This window comes from Phacochoerus africanus, chromosome 1 (assembly GCF_016906955.1).
Source record: "Phacochoerus africanus isolate WHEZ1 chromosome 1, ROS_Pafr_v1, whole genome shotgun sequence".
Taxonomy (NCBI): Eukaryota; Metazoa; Chordata; class Mammalia; order Artiodactyla; family Suidae; genus Phacochoerus; species Phacochoerus africanus.
In genome coordinates, this window is record NC_062544.1 from 124,287,842 (window position 1) to 124,310,606 (window position 22,765).

General features: G+C 41.2%; 1 protein-coding gene across 1 annotated transcript in view; it reads right to left on the minus strand.

Annotated features, from left to right (window-relative positions):
- Positions 1–22,765, minus strand: part of CADPS (calcium dependent secretion activator) — a 266,034-nt gene that overhangs the window by 58,544 nt on the left and 184,725 nt on the right. The window contains exons 21-22 of the mRNA XM_047778450.1: positions 15,340–15,414; positions 14,365–14,448 (exon numbers count right to left, since the gene is read on the minus strand). Coding sequence (XP_047634406.1) covers positions 14,365–14,448; positions 15,340–15,414 — 159 coding nt within the window. The remainder of the gene's footprint in view (positions 1–14,364; positions 14,449–15,339; positions 15,415–22,765) is intronic.

Consider the following 22,765-nt stretch of genomic DNA (forward strand, 5'->3'; position numbering starts at 1 on the left):
GACCATTCACGCAGGTACCAGACAATGTAGCAGGCCGCAGTGGGTAGACTTGGCAATGAGGCATCAGGATTGCAATAGGCAGCATGCGTTGCTTATTTACTCTGTGCCAGGCACTGTTTCCAGTGTTTCTTATGAACCATTTCAATTAATATTTCCAGCACCTTTGAGATGCAGTCTCCTTATCTGTACCTTTTCAGGCTATTGTGAGCACTAACAAAGATGATACACATACAAGGACAAAATAAAAGACATAGTAGAGTTCCCGCCATGGTGCAGTGGGTTAAGAATCTGAGTGCAGTGGCTGGGGTCACTGAGGAGGTGTAGGTTTGATCCCCAGCCTGGTGCAGTGGGTTAAGGATGCTGCATTGCTGCAGCTGTAGGATAGATCACAGGTGTGGCTCGATTCAATCCCTCAAGGGAAATTCCATATGCTGGGGGTGCGGGCAAAAATATTGAAAGAATGAAAGGAAGGAAGAAAGGAAGACAGACAGACATGGCAAGTTCACAGTACATGCTAGCTGCTATTACTGTTGTTGGGGTTACAGGCCAAAGGGACACCCTTTCTATTCTATTAGCAACATCTATTTTTATTAGCAAAATCTGCCAATTTGCCCTGAGTCCATACTTTTTTTTTTTTGTCTTTTTGTCTTTTTGCCTTTTCTAGGGCTGCTCCCGAGGCATATGGAGGTCCTCACGCTAGGGGTCGAATCAGAGCTGTAGCCGCCGGCCTACGCCAGAGCCACAGCAACGCGGGATCTGAGCCGAGTTTGCGACCTACACCACAGCTCACGATAACGTCGAATCCCTAACCCATTGAACAAGGCCAGGGATTGAACCTGCATCCTCATGGTTCCTAGTCAAATTCGTCAACTACTGTGCCTCAATGGGAACTCCCTGAGTCCATACTTTTGCTCATGTTTCCCCCCTGCCTCCAGTTTTCATGCTCTCTCTCTCTCTTTTTTTTTTTTTTTGTGACAAAAATCTAAAGGGCAGGATTTATATCTAGATGCACACAGCCCCTATGATAAGCACTGCTCAGGCCAATAACATGGGAGAAGTATGACCATATCATTAATCAGAAGATTGGAAATATCTGAAAAAGGTTATAGGGATTAGAGTCAGTGGAGGGAAATGCTTGAGATCTCAGAGTCTGGGGATGGACTGTATGGGGCCAAATTCTATATTTGTATAACCGGGTTACTTTGCTATACAGCAGAAACGACAGAACATTGTAAATCAATTATAATAGAAAAAAACAAAAATCTTAAAATTCTAGCTTTACCGCTTACTAGACAATTTACTTTTCCATGCCTCACTTTCCTCATCTATAAAATGGGATAATAGTACTCTTCACAGAGTTGCTGGTTTATTAACTGAGTTTCTAGAACAGTTCCTGCAGCATAGTAAGTAAGAACTATGTGTCAGCTGTTATTATCATTTCTGTTGGAAAATCAGGTTTTTCTATGGAGTCAAACTCGTGTATTAAGTTTGGTCTGGCCCTGCACTATCTGACAGCTCCAAAGGGCTACTTAAATTTAAATAAATTAAAGAAAATGTGGGTACATATACACAGTTGAATATTACTCAGCTATAGAAAATAATACCATTTGCAGCAACATGGATGGACCTAGAGATTATCATACTAAGTGAAGTTAGACAGTGAAAGATAATCATATGATATTACTTATAGGTGGAATCTAACAAAAGGATACAAATGAATTTATGTGCAGAACAGAATAAGACTCACAGACTTTGAAAACAAATTTATGGTTACCAACGGGGACAAGTGGTAGGGGGATGGAGGGACTCGGGGTCTGGGATTGGTGTATGCACACTGTGGTATATGCAATGATTGGCCAGCAGGGACCTGCTGTATAGCACAGAGAACTCTACCCAATATTCTGTGACAGTGTATGTGGGAAAAGGATCTGAAGATGAATGGATGTGTGTATATGTATAACTGAATCACTTTGTTGTACAGCAGAAATTATCACAATATTCTAAGTCAACTACAATAAAACTTTAAAAGTGGGGGGAAAAGCACACGAAAAAAAGAAAAACAAAATGCAATGAAAAAATCCATTTTTTAAAGTTGTACTGGCCACATCTCAAGTACTCATGAGTCATATAGGGCTAGAGGCCACGGTATTGAAGAGTTCACATATAGAATATCTCCAACACTGAAGAAAGTTCTATTGGACAGGGCTGGTCTCAACTCAAGAGACATTCTTCAGTGTAGATTCTTCCATTTTTTAGAACGAAGAGATGTGTCATTCAATTCTCATGTCAGAACGAGAGATCAGTGGGGAGAAGAAGCAGGGGAAGGAGGAGGCCGTGGGTGTCAAGAGCCTCATCTTCTGAGTGAAACAAGAACTAACGGTAATGGGTACTGTGGAAAGTGAGAAAGATGCCAAGAGAGGAAGGTTAACACTGGTTTAATAGTAACAGGAGGCGGGGGAAGAAGTAGAGAGAGAGTGAAGTGAGTAACTATGCTAGTGGTTTATGCTAGGGAGGCCAACAATCTCTATGATCAAGCAATCAAGAAATAGCAATATAAGAATTGTACCGAAAGCTATGAAGAAAAAAGCAAAATTGTTTGAAGGGGTCCCTTCTGGGGTAAAGGACTGAGGGTGGAAAGGGACAGAGAATTGTTGCTTTTTAAAAAAATTATTATTGTGAGTGTTTTTTGTACTCTTTCATACTTTAACTACACCTGCACATTTCTTTCATAAATATAGAGCAAAAAGAACAAAATCAGCGGTAGCATTTTCAGCATTCTAGCATCTGCGGGAAGAATGTATCTTCTCCAGGGTGACTTCTTCAAGGATTATGGTTGATTGGAATCAAGATTCCGAGAAGCAAAATGTAGCAACCCCCCCCCTCCCGCCCCGCCGCCACCACCCAATACATAATCTGGATGCTCTAAGTGCATCTTGGGAAGAGGAATGAATTATAAGTGCCAACTGAGGGACTGACGGCTTGGGGGAGACAGAATGTGCCAGTGGGTGGATGTACTGGGACTATGTGTGCGGGTGAGCAGTTGAGCAAACCTCGGTGGCTCCTGCTTGGGGCCAAGTGACAATTACAGTGAAAACCCCTTCCAACACTTTCTGAGCACTGGAGAAAAACACAACCCTTGAAGAAGATCTGGAATCCTAGACAGTATGATGGGTTCCCAGAGCTCTGCCACCAGAGGGGCTGAAATGTCTTCAGTGTTTGCTGAAGATCAGTGGTGTTTCTGGCCAACTGTAAAGTGCTCTGCCCATATCAGCACTGTGTAAATGCTGCACAGATGCACATTCATGGTGAAGCCATCTTCCCTTGCTTTCCCTTTTAAGAGGGTCAGCCTTTATCAGTGCCATCTTAACCAAGGTGGGAACAATGACATCAAGAATTTTTGTTGTTGTTGGTTTTATTTTTATTTTATTTTTTTTATGGGGAGGTAATCAGATGGCCATCGCTCAGAAAAATAATCACTGGCTTTTAAAATCTGATGCACATGTGAAAGAAAAGAGTTAAGCATCAAAATGTTTTAAAATAAAATTTCTCTAAATTACCTATAAAGGAACCACTGTTCATTTTTTTTTTTTTTCAGATAATAGAAGGAGATAGTGGATTCTAAGTCTGGACTCTCAAGATTATTCTTTCAATGATTGGCTACATGAACTTTGGAAAAGCAGTTTGTTTAGTTTTCTCATAGACAACAGAGAAATACTTATTACTTGATATGTAGTCAAATATAAAAATACGGGAGCATTTACCAGTGGCCAAAAGCCTAATTTACCCTAACGCAATCCTTTTTTTTTTTCCTTTTAGGGCTGCACCTGTGGCATATGGAGGTTCCCAGGCTAGGGGTCAAATCAGAGCTACAGCTGCCGACCTATGCCACAGCTGCAGCAACGCAGGATCTGAGAGGCATCTGTGACCTACACTATAGCTCATGGCAACAGCAGACCCTTAACTCACTGAGCGAGGCCAGGGATCAAACCTGCAACCTCATGGTTCCTAGTCAGATTCATTTCCGCTGTGCCACGATGGGAACTCCCTAACTCAATTCTTTTAAGAACTTGTCTCCTCATGTTACAAGTGACAGAGGGGACTGTGCCTCAGAGAGGTTAAGTTGCTTCCCCCAGGGAGCACAGCCAAAAAAAAAAAAAAAAAAAAAAAGACAGAGCTAGGATTTGAACCCAAGTGGATCTGATTTCAAAGAACTCACTAATGCATTATATTGCACCCTTTCCTGCCCTACCTTTCTCACAAGATAATTTACCAGAGTCTGAATATAAAGTATAGACGATGGCTTTGGGATGTACTTTGAAAAGAAAAAATGTCATATTATGATGATATTCACCTATTACCACAAACAAGATTGATGTGACAATAGATGCAACCATCACAGATAGTCTGAAATGACCCCTGAAGCTTACTGTAGAGCTTCAGAGGGGCTGGGAGAAGGTGGGAGAGAGCACAGGCTTTCCTGGAAAGCATTCTTCAGCAAGAGCGCAGGCTGCAGGGCTGCCGGTGGATTGCACGGCTTCTGTGCATGTTCATAAATATTGATTGTGATTAAACTATTATCATAGTAATGAGGGTAATAATACCTCCTCCAGCCCATCCCACCACACTACTCCACCGTCTCCACCTTTCATTAAACAAAGAGCTGCTGGCACTGCTGGGGAGTTGGGCAAGAGGCAGGGAAATGATCTCTATTAAGCAAAAGCATTCTGTTCCATGCGCTGATTAGGAAGCTGCAGCCTCATTAACGAGAAGAATTGTTCGCGTCTCCCGTTGCTTGGGGTACTGTGCTCTGAGACTGGGTCCAGGAAGTATGTGTTCTCATCTCTCTTCCCCCTGGGGCTTCCGAACAGATGCCCAATTGAAGGAGACCTGTTTTTCCTTCCACTCTCCCCCACTTCTGTCCCAACTCTTTATTCCCAGAGAGGATTTCTGCAAGATTCAAGGGCTCCTCCAAACCTACCCTTTTAATGCTGCTGTGATTTAACAGTGGTTGCAGGGTTATTATTTGCCTGGCATGATTTACTAGTAATTAACCCTCACAGCAGAGGCATGATGGTTTTCATCATTTACAGATGAGGAGACTGGGGCTCAGAGGGGTTAAGTGACTTCCTAAAAGACCCAAAGCTGGAGGCATCATGGAGCTGGTATATGGACTTGGGTCTGTTGGACTCCAGGGCTTGTGCTCCTGAAGAATGCTGAGCTGTTCCTCTATTTATTTACATGGTATCCTCTCATCTTAGGAGAAACTTGGATGTGCAAATTGGAAAGTTTTAATTTTGTAAAATCTCCAAAGGCACAAAGACTTATTTTTATTTGGTTCTAAGTGGGGAGCCTTTGCCACCTTGGGCATTTCTGGGTTTTGCTTTGCCTTATAAACATCTCTAAATGCTAAGAAGCTCAATTGAATGCAAACTGGAAGCAGGCAAGGGCCACAATTTGCGTTCCCGCTTCTGCATGGCCTTGGTCCTGAGCCAATGAGTCCTGTACTGTCATTACTGAAGAGTAATGTTCCTGCACGAGGGGATCACCAGTCACCCCTGCTGCCCCCTCCTTCTCCCTGCAACTGCCTCAGTCTGAACTCAAGGGTAGAGATTGTTTACACAGCCGCTGCAAGTGACGATTTGCTTCTGGTAGCCAGCCTGAGTCTGCTACACAGCAGAGAGGTTTTTTCATTTCCTTTTCTTTCCCCCTCATCTCAGTAAAGAGTGGGGAGAACAAACACATGGATAAGATAGGAAATCTGGGGTCTTTGCCTAAATGAGCTGTTTAACTCATTTTCCTTCTCTGGTCTCAGTTTACACAACTGCAAAATGGGGTGGCTAGAATGTATCACAACTTTCCAAATTTCTGGCATCAATACCACCTCTCTGATTTGGGCTACTGCCCATGTGCCATCTGTATTATATTTACTTATTTACTTAATATTCTCCTTTAAATTGGCTCATTTTAAAATACTTAATTATAAAAAGAAGCTGAGTGTCACTACCGTAAATGGAAACTCAATATCACTTGCAATAAAAGAAGGAAAGCATAAAAATAAATACAACATAAATAAAAGTTATCACATTCCAGGTAGACGAGGTTGCCTGCTGGTGCTGAACTTGAGGTCTGCTCTTTCCTTCTCTCTCTCTCTTCATTAGACATGAAGATTTGAACTTTTAGAGGACTGTGAGAGGCAGATAAACACTCAAGGGAAACTTTCTCTTTGAAAGCAGGATAAGGATGAAAATAAAATTTAAAGAGAAATAACCCTCTCACAATTTGATTGCTGTTATTTAAAACTGAGGTTTTGCAGCATCTAACATCATTTGTACCATGTACCATGAGGTCCATATCATAAGCTTTTTTCTCAGTGATATGCTAAGAAAAAAGAGGAGGAGGAAGAGGTAGTGGAGGAGGAGAAATAACCCTGGTTAGTAGTGTTCGCCAATTTCTGGGTGTATATACTTTGACGCTGGTCAATTTCAAGCTACCAACAAGACATAGGTAAATACAGACATGAAAAAGACCCACAAAGACTTGGCTCTCAACAGCGGGCAGAAACTGAACATATCACTGGACCAGAAATTTCTCAGAAGTTCCTTCTGCTGTATGCACTCTAGAGAGCAACTTCCAGATAATAGGGATAAGATCATCTTTTTTTTTTTTTTTTTTTAGAAAGTCTTTCCCAATCTACAAGTTTTGCTCAATAATTTACAAAGAGCACTCATTTAAAACAAGGTTGAGTAATCGATTCTAATATTCAGTACTCAAGTGACATAACCACAGTAACAACCACAATCATAACAGTATTACAAGTATGGATACCTATCTATTTCAGGTATATAACATTTTTCTTATTTATTTCTAACAATACTACATGATACAGGTCTTACTGTTGATCCCGTTTTATAGGACAGTAAACTAAGGCAAGAAGTTAATTAATCTGTTCCAGATTATATTCTGGTAAGGAGCAGAACTAGACAAGCAAGTAACCTTGGTGTATGTTGAAATAAACTGGATTTGATTTAACATATGCTCAGAGAAGGGGATATATAATTCTGGTTAAGCAATTATTTTGGTTAATAGAGAGGCATTCTAGAGACCAGGTATGAATGAAAAGTTCTTAAAGAATTTAAAGCATGAAATGCTAAAAGTACATTAAACTTAATGGAAAATATCTCTAATGAATCAAATTTTTGAATATGAGAATGTGCTGAACTAGAAGTTATAAGATAATTTTGGTTGATCCTGTTATGGATGACAGTTTAGGTTGCTTAGGAGAAATGATTGCCATGCTAAGGACTGAATCAGGAGAAAATTGTTGGTTAAAATCACTAAGGTCATTTAACATTCCTACAGGATTAAGGTGAGAGAAGGTTAAGAATGCCTATATGTGGGCCCCCTACAGTGTGCAGGGCCTGTAGAAGGGTGATGCTTACTTTGTATCTAACTTTCCCAATGACTCCCTGAAGTAGGCATCAGCACCAAGCTGCAGATGAAACTGAGACTCATACCTGTTCAAAAACTTGCTCCCATTTCTGTAAGCCTGGCTTCATGATCACCCCTCTCCCTCTAACTTTCTGGTGATCAGCTTCCCACTGAATGTGGCTTGGCGGTCAGGTCAGAGTCTCTAACTTTTAATTTCAGAACAATTATTTCCTGTTTGAAGCCACACATGTGTTCGCTCGGTATTTCTTTCAGAGCTGACACATCTATGACCCTGTAGTTCAGCACCTCACAGTCTGAAGAAAACACTGTGTCTGTCCTGTCTTATCTTCAGTTTGAATGATCCTCATCTGTTTATTAAAGAATATTAGGGAAAATGGTTAACTTGAGATGATTTTTTTTCTTCTGAAATCTGCCTTGGACAGCAGGTATGTTAATTGTCAACTGTGTTTTCAAGGCATGAATTGAAATTGGGGATGATGTCCTACTAGGTGGTAAAATTATCTGTCAGACCCTAAAGTGGATGTCAAATTCTCAAACACTGGAGAACAGCTGATGAAAGAAGTCCATAGAAGACATGGAAGATAAGTGCTTTGTAATTTTTGAGCGTTTCAGGGCATGGTGTCTTTGTTGGGTCCATGTGAACAAAATACATTAGACAGAATAAGTCTTGCCTTCTGCTGTTGGGTCAAAGCTTCAAGACTGGAAGACCACGAGCCCAACACCAGCCTGTAGCAGCTGGCTGGTCTCTCTATGGGCTCCCTTCTCCAAGTGAATCAATTTTCATAATGTCCCCAGGTAAACCCTTAAATTATAACCACATGACCAGGCTCCTGAAAACTCTGTCTCCATCCCTGTCATTTTCTTCCTTTTGCTCTGGTCTCGCCCTGAGTCACGTGAACTTTCAGTTTCCAGAATGTTCCAGACTTTCCCTTTCCTCTCCAAGTCTTTGTACCTAGGGACAGTCTTTGTTTTCTTCTTTGCCAGGCAAAATTTTATTTATCTTTTGGATCTCAGCTCAAATGCTTTCCCTCCATGGTCTCCCAGATGAGGCAGAGTCCCTTTAGGCTATGGTCCTGTGACACCAACTTCTTCTCTCTCTCTGAATGACTGCCAATGCTTGCAAATTGTCCCTTGAGAATTGTCCCTCATGGAAATATACAATAAGAGGCATTGTTCTTACTCATTGCTAAGCTCCCAGTACCCAGCACATAGTAGGAACACTACAAAAATGTGTTAGATGAAGGAGTAGCTTAAAATGAAAGATTAAATGGGGAGCCTAAAGGAAGTGGGAAGATTTTGAATGTCTAATTCTTCGGTTTCATGGCAAGACTGATTGGCTGGTGGGCAAATGATAAATTTTTTTTTTTGCTGGTAAGATGTGAAAAATGGATGACTCTTTCTCTTGGGAATGATCACAGTGAGGGGATGGTTCTTGAAAGAGTCCCTAAATGACTGCGTCTGTGGGTTTCTGGGCTTCTATGGGGAATAACATCGTGGTGATAACAAAGGAGTAAGTCGAAGATGGAGTCTTAGCAGCTCTGCCACTGTGAACATACTGTTCAACTTCCTTCATCGGTAAAATGGGGGAGAATCATCATATCTATGACATGGGGTAATTTTGAGGATCTGATAAGAAAAGGCACATAAATCACTTGGCACAGAGCTTTGCTCATGGTATATTCAATAAATGCGTGGGTTTGCAACCATGGCGGGCACTTCTGTCCAAGGAAGACCCCTCCACTCTGAAGTGCAGAAGCCAAATGGCTTGAATCATATGAATTCAGTATGTGACAATTTCATGAGGTTCTCTGAGGGTGAACCAAGACCTCTTTGTCTATACCCCCATCACCAGCCCACACTATATAAACCCACACTGGTTATTCCCTGAAGCTAAAGCAAAACTGGAACGCCATCAGAGATAATATTAACAAACCACTATCAATACCCACCCCATGCTGCTACAGGAACTGCCTCTTAACCAAAATACTCTGTGGACCGAAGGGAATCCCCTTGATCCAGTTCTGGCCTTTGACCAAGGTGGCAGTCTTGCTCTCTGGCTTACCATCAAAAGCCCTTCACTAAAGCAGTCCATGCTCCTGGCTGACCTTCACTAACATTAGCCCTGGTCTCGGGAGAGAAGCACATCTACCTTGTTTCATTTCTAAGTGGCAAAATAATTTAAAATGCTGGCAAGAGGGGAAAAGGGGGAATGAGGATAATTTTAGATCTAGGAGATTGGACATACTGTAGGGTTAGGGCCCCCAACAACCCTAATGTGTGCTTTACTCTCCCTGGCTTGAGTGGCTTCCATGTTATATTGTGACAATATCCAGTGGATGTGGTTGATGGGGGACCTTGGGTGAAATGCACGGGGCTTCAGGGGGTTGGATGTCATTGTTCCCTCTGCCAGCGGTGGGACTGGGCTCCTAATACATTTTCACTTTTCCTTGGAGACTCTACAGTTTAGAGGGAGAGAGGAGGCTGGTCTGGCTGGAGGGCTTAACCTCTTGGAGCCTCAGTTTCATCATCTGCAGAAGAGCCTTACTGGAGTGGGATTGTTCAGAGAATTCGACAAAAAATATATTTAAAGCACTTAGCCCTGTGCCAGGCACTTAGCAAGTGCTTAAAGGCTAGGAGCTGAAGATCTATCTTGCAGCTATTTTGGATTTCCCAATTCATCTCACATAGCCACCATCATATTACACTGAAAGGAATTCAAAGCCAGGGGGTGGTCTTGTGTTCCAGGTCACACTGCTCCTTAGTGAGGGGTAGGGCTGAGGTTCTAGCCCAGGTCTCTCCACTCCATGATGTCTTTTTTTTTTTTTTTTGCTCTACCCCACTGACTCTGAGGACTCAGTTGGCTCAGCTGAGCTCTTTGATACATCATAGTTCTCTGGCTTTTCATCTTTGCCCCCTCCAATTAAATCTTTATCTTCAGCATCCACCCAATCCCTAAATCCTGTTCATGCTCCTTCCAAAATATCCTGCAAAAATGCCTCCTGCTTTTCTGCCACGTGGTCACTGTAGTTGCTGTTCTGTCCAGAAGATTCTCCCCTCCTCCTGATCCATGACTTATCCCTTTAAATTTCAGCGCCCATGTCTCCTCCTTGGAGAGACTGGCTGGGATGATCCTAGCTGAAAGAACATCGTCCCCCTGCGCCCCCTTTCTCTCTGTTCCCTCTCTCGTTCCAGTTTGTGGCCTGTACAGCACTGCTCTATTCTAAAATTTTCTTTCCTTTTTAATACTGTCTCCTTTCCTAAATGTAAGCTCCGAAAGGACAGGGAACATGTTATCCTTGCTCACTGCTGTGCCTCCAGCACCTGGCACAATCCACGACAAATAGGTGCTCGGTAAATAGAAGCTGCATGCATGAATGAACGAATGAACGAACGAACAGATCCACCAACAGCGTATGTGGTAACACCTGGATAGGACCAAAGAAAGGATTTTCACTTGCTGGCAGGGGGACCTGGACACCTGCTTGTCCCCCTTCCTGGCCTCCTAAAAGAACAGCGCGAGGCTACCCACAAGACAGGGATTCTTCCAAGTAGGCAGCCCACACAAAAGCACATCTTGCAGTCAGGGGAAATGGGCGGATAGTTGCTAATTGCGACTTCCAACTGGGCTGATCTTTCAAAAGTTCGAAAGGCGCCTGCCTCCATCAATCCCAGGCTGCCACTGCTGCTGGGGCTGGAGAGGGAGGAGAGGAGGGGCGTGCTTGGGCGCCTCTTGGGCTGGCACGGAGAAGCCACATCTCCTCCTCCCTCCCCCCACCCCCCAGCTCCTCTCCAAGAGAGGAAGCAATGCAGATGGAGACGAGAAATAAATATTCCTGCCTGCTCTGTGCCACTGCAGACGTTTTCCAAAATGTCTGGCTTGGACCATGAAATCAAGCCCACCCAGGAAAGGAGGCGCTCAGCGGGAGAAAGAGGGGGAAAGGGTGGCATATTTGTCGGTACTTGTCAGCTTTCTGGGGGGCAGAGCACATGGCTCAGACTTGGCAGTCCCACTGAGGTGGGGACGTGGTAAGTGCACAGTAATACTTGAAGAATTGAATCAGAAACGGGAGCGGAGTTAAGGAAATCCTGCCAAGGTGTCAGCACCAGCTCGGTGCCTTTGTCCAGGATCCTAGGACGCACAGCTGGCTCTCTCATTCTGGATTTCAAGGCTCTTTCCACAGGACCTGCTGCCTCTGCTCAACCCTTGGCCCTACACCCCAGTCTGGGGTTGTGAACACAACTGGCCTGCAGGAAGTCTTCAAAGGCCCTTTAAAATGCAGGCAGGAGCTCAGAATCCACGTGTGGAGAAATTTCTGCCACCTCTGAGTGCGGCTCGCCTTCTCCAACCCTGGAACACCAGCAGGGATGAGAACACAGGCTGCAAATGATAAGTGGGTGCTTTTGGCCTCGGGGTATCCAAATGTGTGGGAGAAGTGTCACTAAGGGAAGTTACAGGCCCAGCAACAGCCCCAAAGTGTTCTGTGGTTATGAGGACTTCACAAGGCATGCTGCGCGGCTGCAAAATGTCTCTGAAAAGGGAGATGAGAGGATGCGAATTTCAGCTTGAAAACTCCTGCATGGGATACGCTAGGGCTTTGTTTCTAATCCTCCTGTGACAATCTCCCTGGTCCTGTGCCCTTGATGTTGTTGCCACCAGACCACCTTTCACTAGTTCCCTTGGCAAGGCAGTAACATGGCTGGGGCCCTTGGTGGAGTGAATTCTGCTCAACGAAGAACACGGGGGCTTTTCTGATTTGCCCTTGGTTCAAATCCAGTGCAGTAAAAACAGTTGCTCAAAACGAAGCCTCAAAGAAAGTGGTATCTTTTGTGGGTGTCGGGGGAACATTTTCCAGAAATGCTGCATTTAATTCTGCCTCTTTTCACCATTTCCATGACTTCACTGAAGAATGAAAGATTATCTAATATTTCCCACTCATGTGTCCTGAATCCTTCTTTATGAATCTTCCCCACTCATTTGCCCATCTGCCTTCTAGTGCCAGGCAATTGCCAGCTGAATCCCACTCTCTCCAGGAAGCCGTGCAGGGGTGGGGAGAAGCTGGCAGAAGACCTGGGTTCCTGTCCCCATTCTTCTCATTGCTGTGTGACCTTAGACAGATTAGTCCCTCTCTCTGGGCCTTGGGGTTTTTTTTTTTTTTTATTTGTCAAAGGAGTTGGTTGGACAGATTTCCTTTTCAGCTGTGGCACATTACGGGTGGTTCTACGAAGTGAATCGGATCGAATTCCTACTGTTACCATCCTCTTCCTACCCTAGCTCTGCCAGTAATTCCAGGGATCAAGGCCATCACACTTCTGGGATTGGGTTCAGTCCTTTTACTTGGGAAGGTCACAGCTGCATATCAAAACAAGCTGGACATGTAGATAGATAGTGTGCATATGTATAATCTAAAAATTGTTTTAAATGTTTTCTATCTACATTTCCCTTAATTCCCAGGAAATCTAAGGTGTGGGTTAGGGAAAGACCAAAGTAGGGTATATTTGGAAAGGACTTGTGATCATGTATGTCTGCACTTTATAATAATCATATTAGTTATCTCTGCCATTTATTGAGGCTCGCTATGTGCTAGGACTATGTTGAGCTCTTCCACTTAACATTACTATCCTCGCAACAGCAGGTTATGGAAAATATTATCCATGCCCCACTCCCACACAACATTAGTAGTTGACCACAATTAACACACATACACGTAAACCAAAAACAAACGGGCTCAATGGCCCTCCTACAAACCAAAACTGAAACCAAACTGAGGCTCAGAGAGGATGAGATAACTAGATCACACGGCTGGTTAATATTGGTAATGGGACTGGAACTTGGTTCTGTTGGTTTCCAAAGATGATGATGCGCTATTCTCTGACCTGCATTGGGCCTTGTCTTGGCATTCAGTGCCTCTCTAGGAGATTCTTTATCTCCTAGAAGAGATGTTTTAAAGACCTAGAAGTAGTAGGTCCTAAACTGATTGCCTTTCCTATGGTGTTGCTAGAGGAGAACAGTTGGTTTCAGAGCCAGCAAGAAACTTGTTCTCAGAAATGACAAGAAAGCACGAGGAATGGGACATTTGAGTCCCCCCATGCAGTCCATTTATAGTGACCATCTCTTGCTTACAGAGAATTAGGCTGGCTTTTGCCCATGACCTAGCTTACCTCTGTGCTTATGCCCAGTTCTGGCACAGAATTAGAGCCTCTCAGAATGTATAAAGATTGGATCATCAGCTCCAGAAGTTGTAAGCTCATGTTCCTAAGCCGAGGTAGTTAAGGGAATGAGTAAAAGAGCCGGGAGGGGCTATAGGAAAGTGACAAATACATATCCTGGACTGTGAGGACCACCTGACTCAGCTCCAGAGGACGGCTGCTATGCACACACACAGCCCAGGGCTTCTGAACGTCCACTTTACAAAGAAACCCTGGAACAGTGACACCTCTGAATTTTCTTAAGTCTGGGCAAATCGTTCAGTAAAGAAAAGTGTACCCAATGCAATGAGGACCAAATAAAATCTATTTACAAGCTCTATCTGACTTGTAGATCTCCATATGGAACCTTTAAAATTAATTTTCCTCATTTGAAGATGAGGAAATGATCACCTGGAAACATTAAATGATCTCCCTGGGACAGCTAAGGTGGCAGAGGCCAGCAACTCTCCCTGTGGATACACACATGTAAAGACATATGTAGGTGTGTCTGTGTACGTGTGTACACACACATGTATTTTATGAAATGATTTTCGATTACCTACTGTCATGAAATGTTCTGTGGCTTTTCCTGTTATTATTCTACATTGGTGGTTGACCACAATTCACACACATATACAAACCAAAACACAACAAGACACAGCAGCCCCCCTCCCTAAACTCAAACCCCAACTAGAGCGAAAACTGAAAAGAAAGAAGCTCTTTACTTACGGTAAAGGACAAAAAAGAAGAAAACAAAGTCCCCTCGTCATATCTGGATAATTTTGCCAGCACTCCTTCCAGGATTGTAACGAACTAGTAAAACAGCAAAAAAGCATGATTATTTCAAACTGTGACTGTTCACAATAAAGAGCAACATTTCCCCACCTCCCAGACACCAGCAGTGAGCCCTCGTTCGTTTGTAAGTTCTATTATTTGGTTCATATCTTTGGGGAAAGGAAGAGACTGGCTTTACATAGAAATATTTGACTTATTCGGCTTTCTCTTCATTATTATGTGATTGCAAATATAGAGTGTTACAGAAGTGCAAAGTGACAAAATATTATTGAGTTGCATATAGCATGCGATAATATTAAATGCACTTTTCAAAATCCAAAACTGCGCAAAGCAGTTTTTACGTTACATATTAGCACTACATTTAATCCAATCTATTTTTATTTGTATTTTATCAGTAATTTGGGGGAAACAGAAGTTCAGCACTGGCAAATATAAATGTCTTCCCATTCAGCATTACTTAGTTAAAATTCTATAATTCATGAGGGTGACTGAAATAGCTTTATCTGACTTTTATGTTTTATTATGACTCTCACTGCATGTGAAACTAGGGGAAAGGGGGTTTTCATGATGGCAGAATTCCTTATTACCGTTTAACTTTCTGTTTTTTTTTTTTTAATCTAACTTTGTCAGTGCTGAAAAACCAAACAAATATTTCCCACATAACCTAGTGCAACGTTTGGGGACAAATTCTTATTAAGGTAACATATGTCACTTCATCAATTCATCTTCACACGGCTCACAATCATCAGAAACATCATTCGGAGCTGAGGCTGGGTGACGTACAATCTTATTTCCTGAGAAATACAAGTACTCAGCACAACTTTTTTTAACGTGTTACATTTTAATGGAAACACAGACATAACAAAGCAATATTCACAATGAAACATTTCACCTGAAGCTGAAGGTTACCTTTGCAACCAAGAGTGTTATCATTTCTTTAACAGTTTCTTCAATTAGTTCATCTATTTTTGAATGGTATTGATGCTAAGGAACACAGAAAAGACAAATATTAGCATGTTAGAAGGTGATGGCATCACATCCGTTGGTAATTTTTAGACAACACAATTTATAAATAAAGCCTGGCCTGCAGACCTAGTTTATTTCCATAGTTCCAGAAGCAGCTGGAAGATTCTGATTCTGTCTTTTGATGAAAAAAGATCAGAACCTCTTTAAAAAATCATCAGGCGCCTCGTTCCTGACCCAAAGCTTTGGCTGGCTTTGATACGTGGGGACACACACACTTACAAATAGCATGCATGGATGGCTTAACGGCTTGCCTGGCAGTGTGTTGATCTGGGTCTTACAAAGCAAGATTCCAGAATCATTTAATACAGGGGATGAAAATTGTCTTTGGGAAACTGCTGGGCAATGTGACAGGAGTCACAAATTCTGAAAGGAATTTGACCAAGACACGGAATGATTTTGCAAAAACTGTTCTCAAACCAACAGATTTGTTGGGATCCTGCCTCAGAGCTTCCCAGTTCTATCTCAGGTGTGGACTCAGTGTGATGGCAGTGTCTCTTTCAGAACCTTTGTGGCAGCGCTCATTTTCTTCATTTGTGGATAAGCAGACCCAGGTTTAGAGCCCCTCCTGAGATGGCTGCTAAGTTTTTCAATTTCTCTAACTGCCGCTGTCAATTAAACTTAAATAGTAATGCAAAAACAAACCCCTACACAAACAAAAATCTGCTGCAAATGCCAGGAAAAAAGGAAAAGCGATTTAAACAGAAGATAGTGTATGCCAGCTCCTTGACATTTATTAGATCATTTTAGTATCCATTTGAATTATTCCATATTTCCTTAATAAAAAATAACAATGCAAAACATTGCTATTTGGAAAGGAAAATGCACTTACCCACTCTTTAGCAAACTTTCAGAAGGATGATTAATTAGGAATAGAAAAGAAAAAGGAACAGTGCAAATAAAAATTAGGACAAAAGGACACACAAGAAAATAAAAATTAAACAAACCATCCAAAAAGCTATGAAAACATACAGAAATAATAAGGCATAGTAATGTGGTTTGATATTCTGATAACTGGCAATCAGAATTATTGAAAGTGAGCAAAGGGATGTGAATTAAGTTAATGCACTTAAGGTCATGGGTGAATTTTGATTGTAATTGGAAGACCTAGATAAAGTCCCAATAAGAAGTTAGGAAGTCATGATGTCTAAGAAAATATAGCTCAGTTTCTTCATCTGTAAAAACACAGATACTACTACTACCACCTAGGACCAAGAAGGGGATGCCAGTAAACATGACTGATTTTGGAAAGGGAATGAGGCAAACCTGTATAATGATATTTAGCAGGTCTGTCCAATTATTATTATCTTCATTACATGATGATGATGATGATGATTAACATCAGGGTTAAGTCTTTTCCAGGCAGTTCTGCTCTCAGACTCATAAATCTATTTTGAAGATGAAGTTGAGGTTCTAGATGCCAAGACATTTTGTCAACTGTAACTGCAATTCAAGTGTGATTATTTGTTCAAGGTCATCAAGGAGAAGATCAGAGTATGGAGAGATAGTCTTGTTGCTCAATTATCTATCTCATTTTAGTTTCCTTGTATTTGATTAGAGGAAAATAATAAAGTGAATGGCCCATGTTGTATAGGCCTGATGAATTAGGATGCATGTTGGCTCTGCCACTAGCCTCGTGACAGGATTTACTAGTAAGTGGCATAAACTTGAGGGTAAAAGTGAAAATTATCTGCAGAATTCTGTGCTAGGAACACAAAGAAAGATGTCAGAGCGAAAGAATTCAAGAGTATTGAAAGGGCTCCAAATTCATTTTTAGGTCTTGAGATAAGATCCAGAATCACACGCTCACTTTCCCTCCTCATGTGACTGCCTCACTCTGCTTGCTTTTTATTTGGAATTGCTATAAATGATTCAGATTTATTAAATTAATTGTGAGTTTAACTAACCCAGAAAAGCTAGTTGCGGGCAAAATAATATGATGTGAAACATTAAATGAGGGGCTTCTAACCAACCAGAGAACATCACTGAGAATAGAAATAATCTCTTGAAACACTTGGCTGAAATGGCAAACAGAGCCAAGAGCAAATCATTCTCCATGCACCAAGGAAGATTTAGGCTCTAGATCTGAGGAGTTAACAGTGTAATTCTTTCTCAAAAGACAAACAAGCTTTCTCTTCAGAAGTGGGAGAACCTCAAATCTTTTCATTCTCTAAGGAATCTAAGCTAAAGTACATGGAGACATGGTGGCTTTACGGGAAGCAACCTCCGATATTTTCATGTAGAACATGGCCCTGACTTTTCTCCAGGTGGTACCACCGTCTTTCCCTTTCTGTCCACATGAATATTATGTCTCCATTCCTCTGCACCTTTCTTTTGTTCTACTTAGGAAAACATGTGTTTGCTCTGCTTATTCTGCCTCTTATTTCAGAGGGAATGTGAGTATGTCAATTTCCATTGGTCCTCATCTCCTCAATGGGGCTAGGATTATTTATTCCTGTTGTGAATATAGAAATTGCATTCACCTAACAAACTCATGAAACCATGTTTGTAAACACAGGTTAGGAACTCAGAATTCTGCGATCTGGCAGAATTACTACAGTTACTAATTCACTAGCAGGGTGTACAGATTTTTCTAAACTCATCCAATATCTATACATCTTATTGTATGTAAATTATAATTTGAGTTAAATAAAACCTACTTTGGGAAAGACTAGAGCAGGATAGTATCTACCCTGCTTATCATGTAGCAAAGGGATACATATCAAAGCAATTCAAGTAGTTATAAATCTCATATTCCTTTTACCAGATGCTCCTGAGACTTATTTGATTGGGCTTGCTTTTCTGGAGAAATAGTAAGTATTCTGCCTTCACTCTGCTCTTTCTTGGGAGATATATTCCTCTATGCAGATATGAAGCTCCAGAAAGGGGTATAAATATGACTGGGGCATCTTTTAATTACCATCCCCCAAATAGATTACCTTGTCGCAAAATTTCTTACAGTCAGATGAACTTTCCAATTCTGTCTTCATCCTAATATGGGTATAAATAGGTATCCTTACTATTTTTGAATTTTCCAGTCCTCTCTGTTGGCCTTCTTAGATTGACTTGACCATAATAATAATAACAATATTTCTAAGTTACATTTTGGGGCACTAGGTGATGATGGCAACCAGGGAACAAATCATCTTCAATGGCATGGAAAGTTTGAAGAGTTTACTTCTGCTTCTGATCAGCTAAGTTACTGAAAATTCACAGTCACTTCGTGAAAATTATTCCACTTGACTTCCTGTGCTGCACATTTTGCCTTGTCATGGAACAGATTGTGTGTATGTTGTCTTTCTGTTAAGACCATCTGACCTTGGAAATGAGATGAAAACACACTAGACCAAGTGAGAAACTATTTAATACACAATTTCCTCTCTATTGGTGCTTCACAAATTTTAATTAAAAAATAAATATTTAAGATGGAAAAGTATGCTTAACAAATGTTTCAACAGCTGCCTTTAAATGAGGCTTTACCCCAGGGATGAAATTCAGGAAGTGATCTTAAACTTGGACAATACTGTATCATCTGGTCAGTATCTAGTCCAAATACTTTGAGGGAGTTGGAATCCAGGTGAAAGCAGGTATTAGTAACTAGATCTATATATAATGTGAGAGTACCATTCAATAATCAAAAAACGAAGCTACCTAAAAACACTGGACTTCTCTTCCCTCAGTTTCAAGATATTTCCAGCCATCCTTGGCCAATCTCATTTCAACAACTTAGTTTTACTTTGGAGGTGAATATCCCTGTTTTATAAATAGATAAAAATTAAGAAGAGACTGTTCGCATGAGACATCCCATTAAAATTCTACTCAAGGTCACAGCCACAGAGCCAGGTCCTTCAGAGGAGGTATGTATTTATAGACAATGATGTCTGGCTTCATTCTCACTGTTCTCAGTCACTTGGAATTTTAAGGTCAGAAGAGGCCTCATTTCTCACAATCTGGCCACTTAGGTGTCTCTGATTCAACTATACTATGGGGAAATGGCATAACAGGTCTCGCTAATATGGTCTGGGGAAGTGACAGGCTTGGGATAAGAATAAGAGACTAGAATACAGAATTGGATGCCCTTAATAAAGATCATTTACTCTGGGTGTGTGTGCACTAGTTCTGGGAAAATGGAAAACACTTACGAGTCTCAATTATTGTTTTCATTTAAAAAACAAACAAACAAAGAGCACTTGAGTCATTTAGGGGTAAATAAATGGATGTCTTTTCTGTTATATCAAATACAACAGTGTCCAGGAAGAAGTAGTTAATGCTACTTAACCTTAAAAATATTACTCTTGGGGAATATCCAAGACAACTTTCTAATCTCACAGCCAGAAATTAGGAAGCTTTATGCCTAATTTTGACAAACTCCATGTCTCTCAAAGGTTGAGTGTTGTCTGCTGTTATCTCTCATTTGATCAATGATGACAGCTGGGTTATGAGAGTAAGTGACTTGCTTACTTATTTGCTCAAGGTCACATAGTTTGGCAGCTAAGGTGTGGAGTCCATTTGATATAGTTTTTAAGCTGCTAGATAATTTATTCTAGAAGACCAAGACTTCAAGGTTAAGCCAAGGTCATTCTACTTCAGGACAAATGTGATTAGTGGTAAAGATAAGAGACAGGGTGCACTGTGACAAAACCAGCTTATTATTTCCAACCAGGGTCTAAAGTCTGTCCTAACTTACCTGTTTCCAATCAGGGTCTAAAGTTTGTCCTAATAAGATCCACAGGTCCCCTACAATTATATAGTGAAATTGTGTCAAGGTGTTTTTTTTCCTGGGAAATGGGTTCATACATTTCATCAGATTTTCAGTAGGGTTTCCATCAATCTCCTCCCAACTCCTATAATCCTCCTCAAACCTCAGTTCAAAAACAAAAGATCTGAATGACTAGGCTTGTTTGAAGCAATCATTAAGCCATCCGACCAGGTATGTGGGAGTTCTCTAAACACAACCACAACTGAGACAATCTGAAGAGGAAGTGTAAAGCTGCCAAGGGGAAAGGGAGGCAGTGCAACCCTTCCCTACCCTGAATGACATCGTCCTTGCGAAAGAGTTAAAATGGACCTCTCAAACAGTTGTAAGGGCAAACAGATAAATTGGACTCCATAAAACTTAAAAAAACTCTTGTGCTTTAAAGAATACTACCAAGAAAGTGAAATAAACAAACAAAACAGAAGGCAAGAAAATAGTTGCAAATTACATATATGATAATGGTCTAGTATCCAGATTATATAAAGAACTCTTATGAATAAACAATAAAGGACATCCCAATTTAAAAAATGAGCAGAGGATTTGAATGAATAGACATTTCGTCAAAGAAGATATACAAATGGTCAAAAGCACATGAAAAGCTGGTCAATATCACTGCATATAAAAACCATAATGAGATACCATTTTACATACACTAGGATCGCTATTAAAAAGAGATAATAAGAAGCACTGGTGAAGTTCCTCTTACATTGCTGATGGGAACATAAAATGGTGCAGCCACTTTGGAAAACAGTTTGACTAACCCTCGACAAGTTAAACATAGAGTAACCATATGACCTGGCAATGACATGTCAAGAGAGTTGAAAACCATAGGTCCACATGAAAACTTGTATAGGAGTATTCATGGCATCTTTACCTGTAACAGCTAAAAGGTAGCAACAACTCAAATGTACATCAACTGATGAAGTGATAAAATGTGGTATATCCATATATAGAATATTATTTAATATTATAAAAGGAAGCAACAACATAGATAAATCTTGAAAACATCATGCCACATGAAAGAAACCAGTCACCAAAAGCTACACAGGATATAAAATGCTCATAATAGGCAAATCCTTTGAGATAGCAGGAGAGTTACCTAGGGTTGGGGAGGGAGGATTGGGAAATTACTACTAACAGGTCTAGATTTCTTTTGAGGGTGATGAAAATGTCCTATAATTGAACATGGTGATGGTTATACAGCTTCGTGAATATACTGAGAACTATTGAATTGTCCACTTAAAAAGGGTGAATTCTATAGTATGTGAATTATTTCTCACTTAAAAAAAAAGTTCAAGGGGAGAAAAGTTTAGCAAGGATGAGATTCTGGAAAGTTTGAATTTGAAGAGTTCTTGATGAACTTTAAAGATCACCAAAAACAGGGTTTTTAAAGTGGGCTCTGCAAAGCCTATGAGGTTGTTGAGAGTTCCCCAGAGAAGGGTGGGGGGGGGTAGGTGATTGGTGGGTGGTGAAGAAATGCCAAGGTGAAGAGGAATATTGTAGCTTGTGCTCTGGGCCCATTCCTCCTTGACCCCTGCTTCTCATTTCATCCAGAACAGCTCTCATTTATTTATTTATTTGCTAGCCTTCTTAGTAAGGTGTGAAGAATCAATTCTGTAGCTAAAAACAGCCTAAATAAAACTAAAATAGTGGTATCATTTTACAGATGAGGAAACTGAGGTTTAAGGAGGCTGAGAGGAGTTCCCTGGTGGCCTAGTGGTTAAGGATTTAAAATTGTCTCAGGTTTGATCCTAGGCCTGGGAACTTCTGCATGCTACAAGTGCAGTCACTCCCTTGCCCCCCCAAAAAGAGGCTTGGAGATTACAGTTTGCAGCACAGTCAGGGCAAACACCCCAGGGTTTGGACACCTAACCTATGCCTTCCTCAGGAGGCTGTTCTTTATAACTCAGCTCTTCTCCTTAACTCTTCTTGGATACTGAGTCTCCACCAGTGGTTGTCAAAATGTGGTCTCCAGACCAGGCAGCTGCATCAGCATCACCAGGAAATTCATCAGAAAAGCAAATTCTTAGGCTGCAACCCAGACCTATCAGAAACTTGAGACTTCACAATCTGGGTTTTAAGAAGCTCTCTAGGTGAGTCTGATACACTCAGAGATTTGAGAACTACTGCTTTAGGTCATTCACATGAACCAAATGGAGCCAGTGGCACCTTGCATTTGACCCCAGGGCCTAGAACTGAGCCCCTAGGGAAGGTCCCTAAAAAGAAAATCAACCAGGAGCAGAAGCTAACAGGGATGGCTGGGGAAACTGATTTGGAGGGGGAAGAAGGTTACAGCTGATCTTGCCAGGAAGAGAATACCACCAACCCACATTTAAAAATGGAAGGTGCTGAAAAGAGAAAATAAATAACGAATAAGGAGCAAATACAATTTAGTAAAAATTCTGAGCATGTAAGGCTGGTATCGAAAGATCTGATTTAGGAGCAATTTATGCCAATTGGCAACAACATGAGAGTTGCCAGAAATGTTTCTGAATTAATTCTAAATTGGTATATGAATATCTAGCTGGCTTAAGGCCATCAGAGAAAAATGATCAT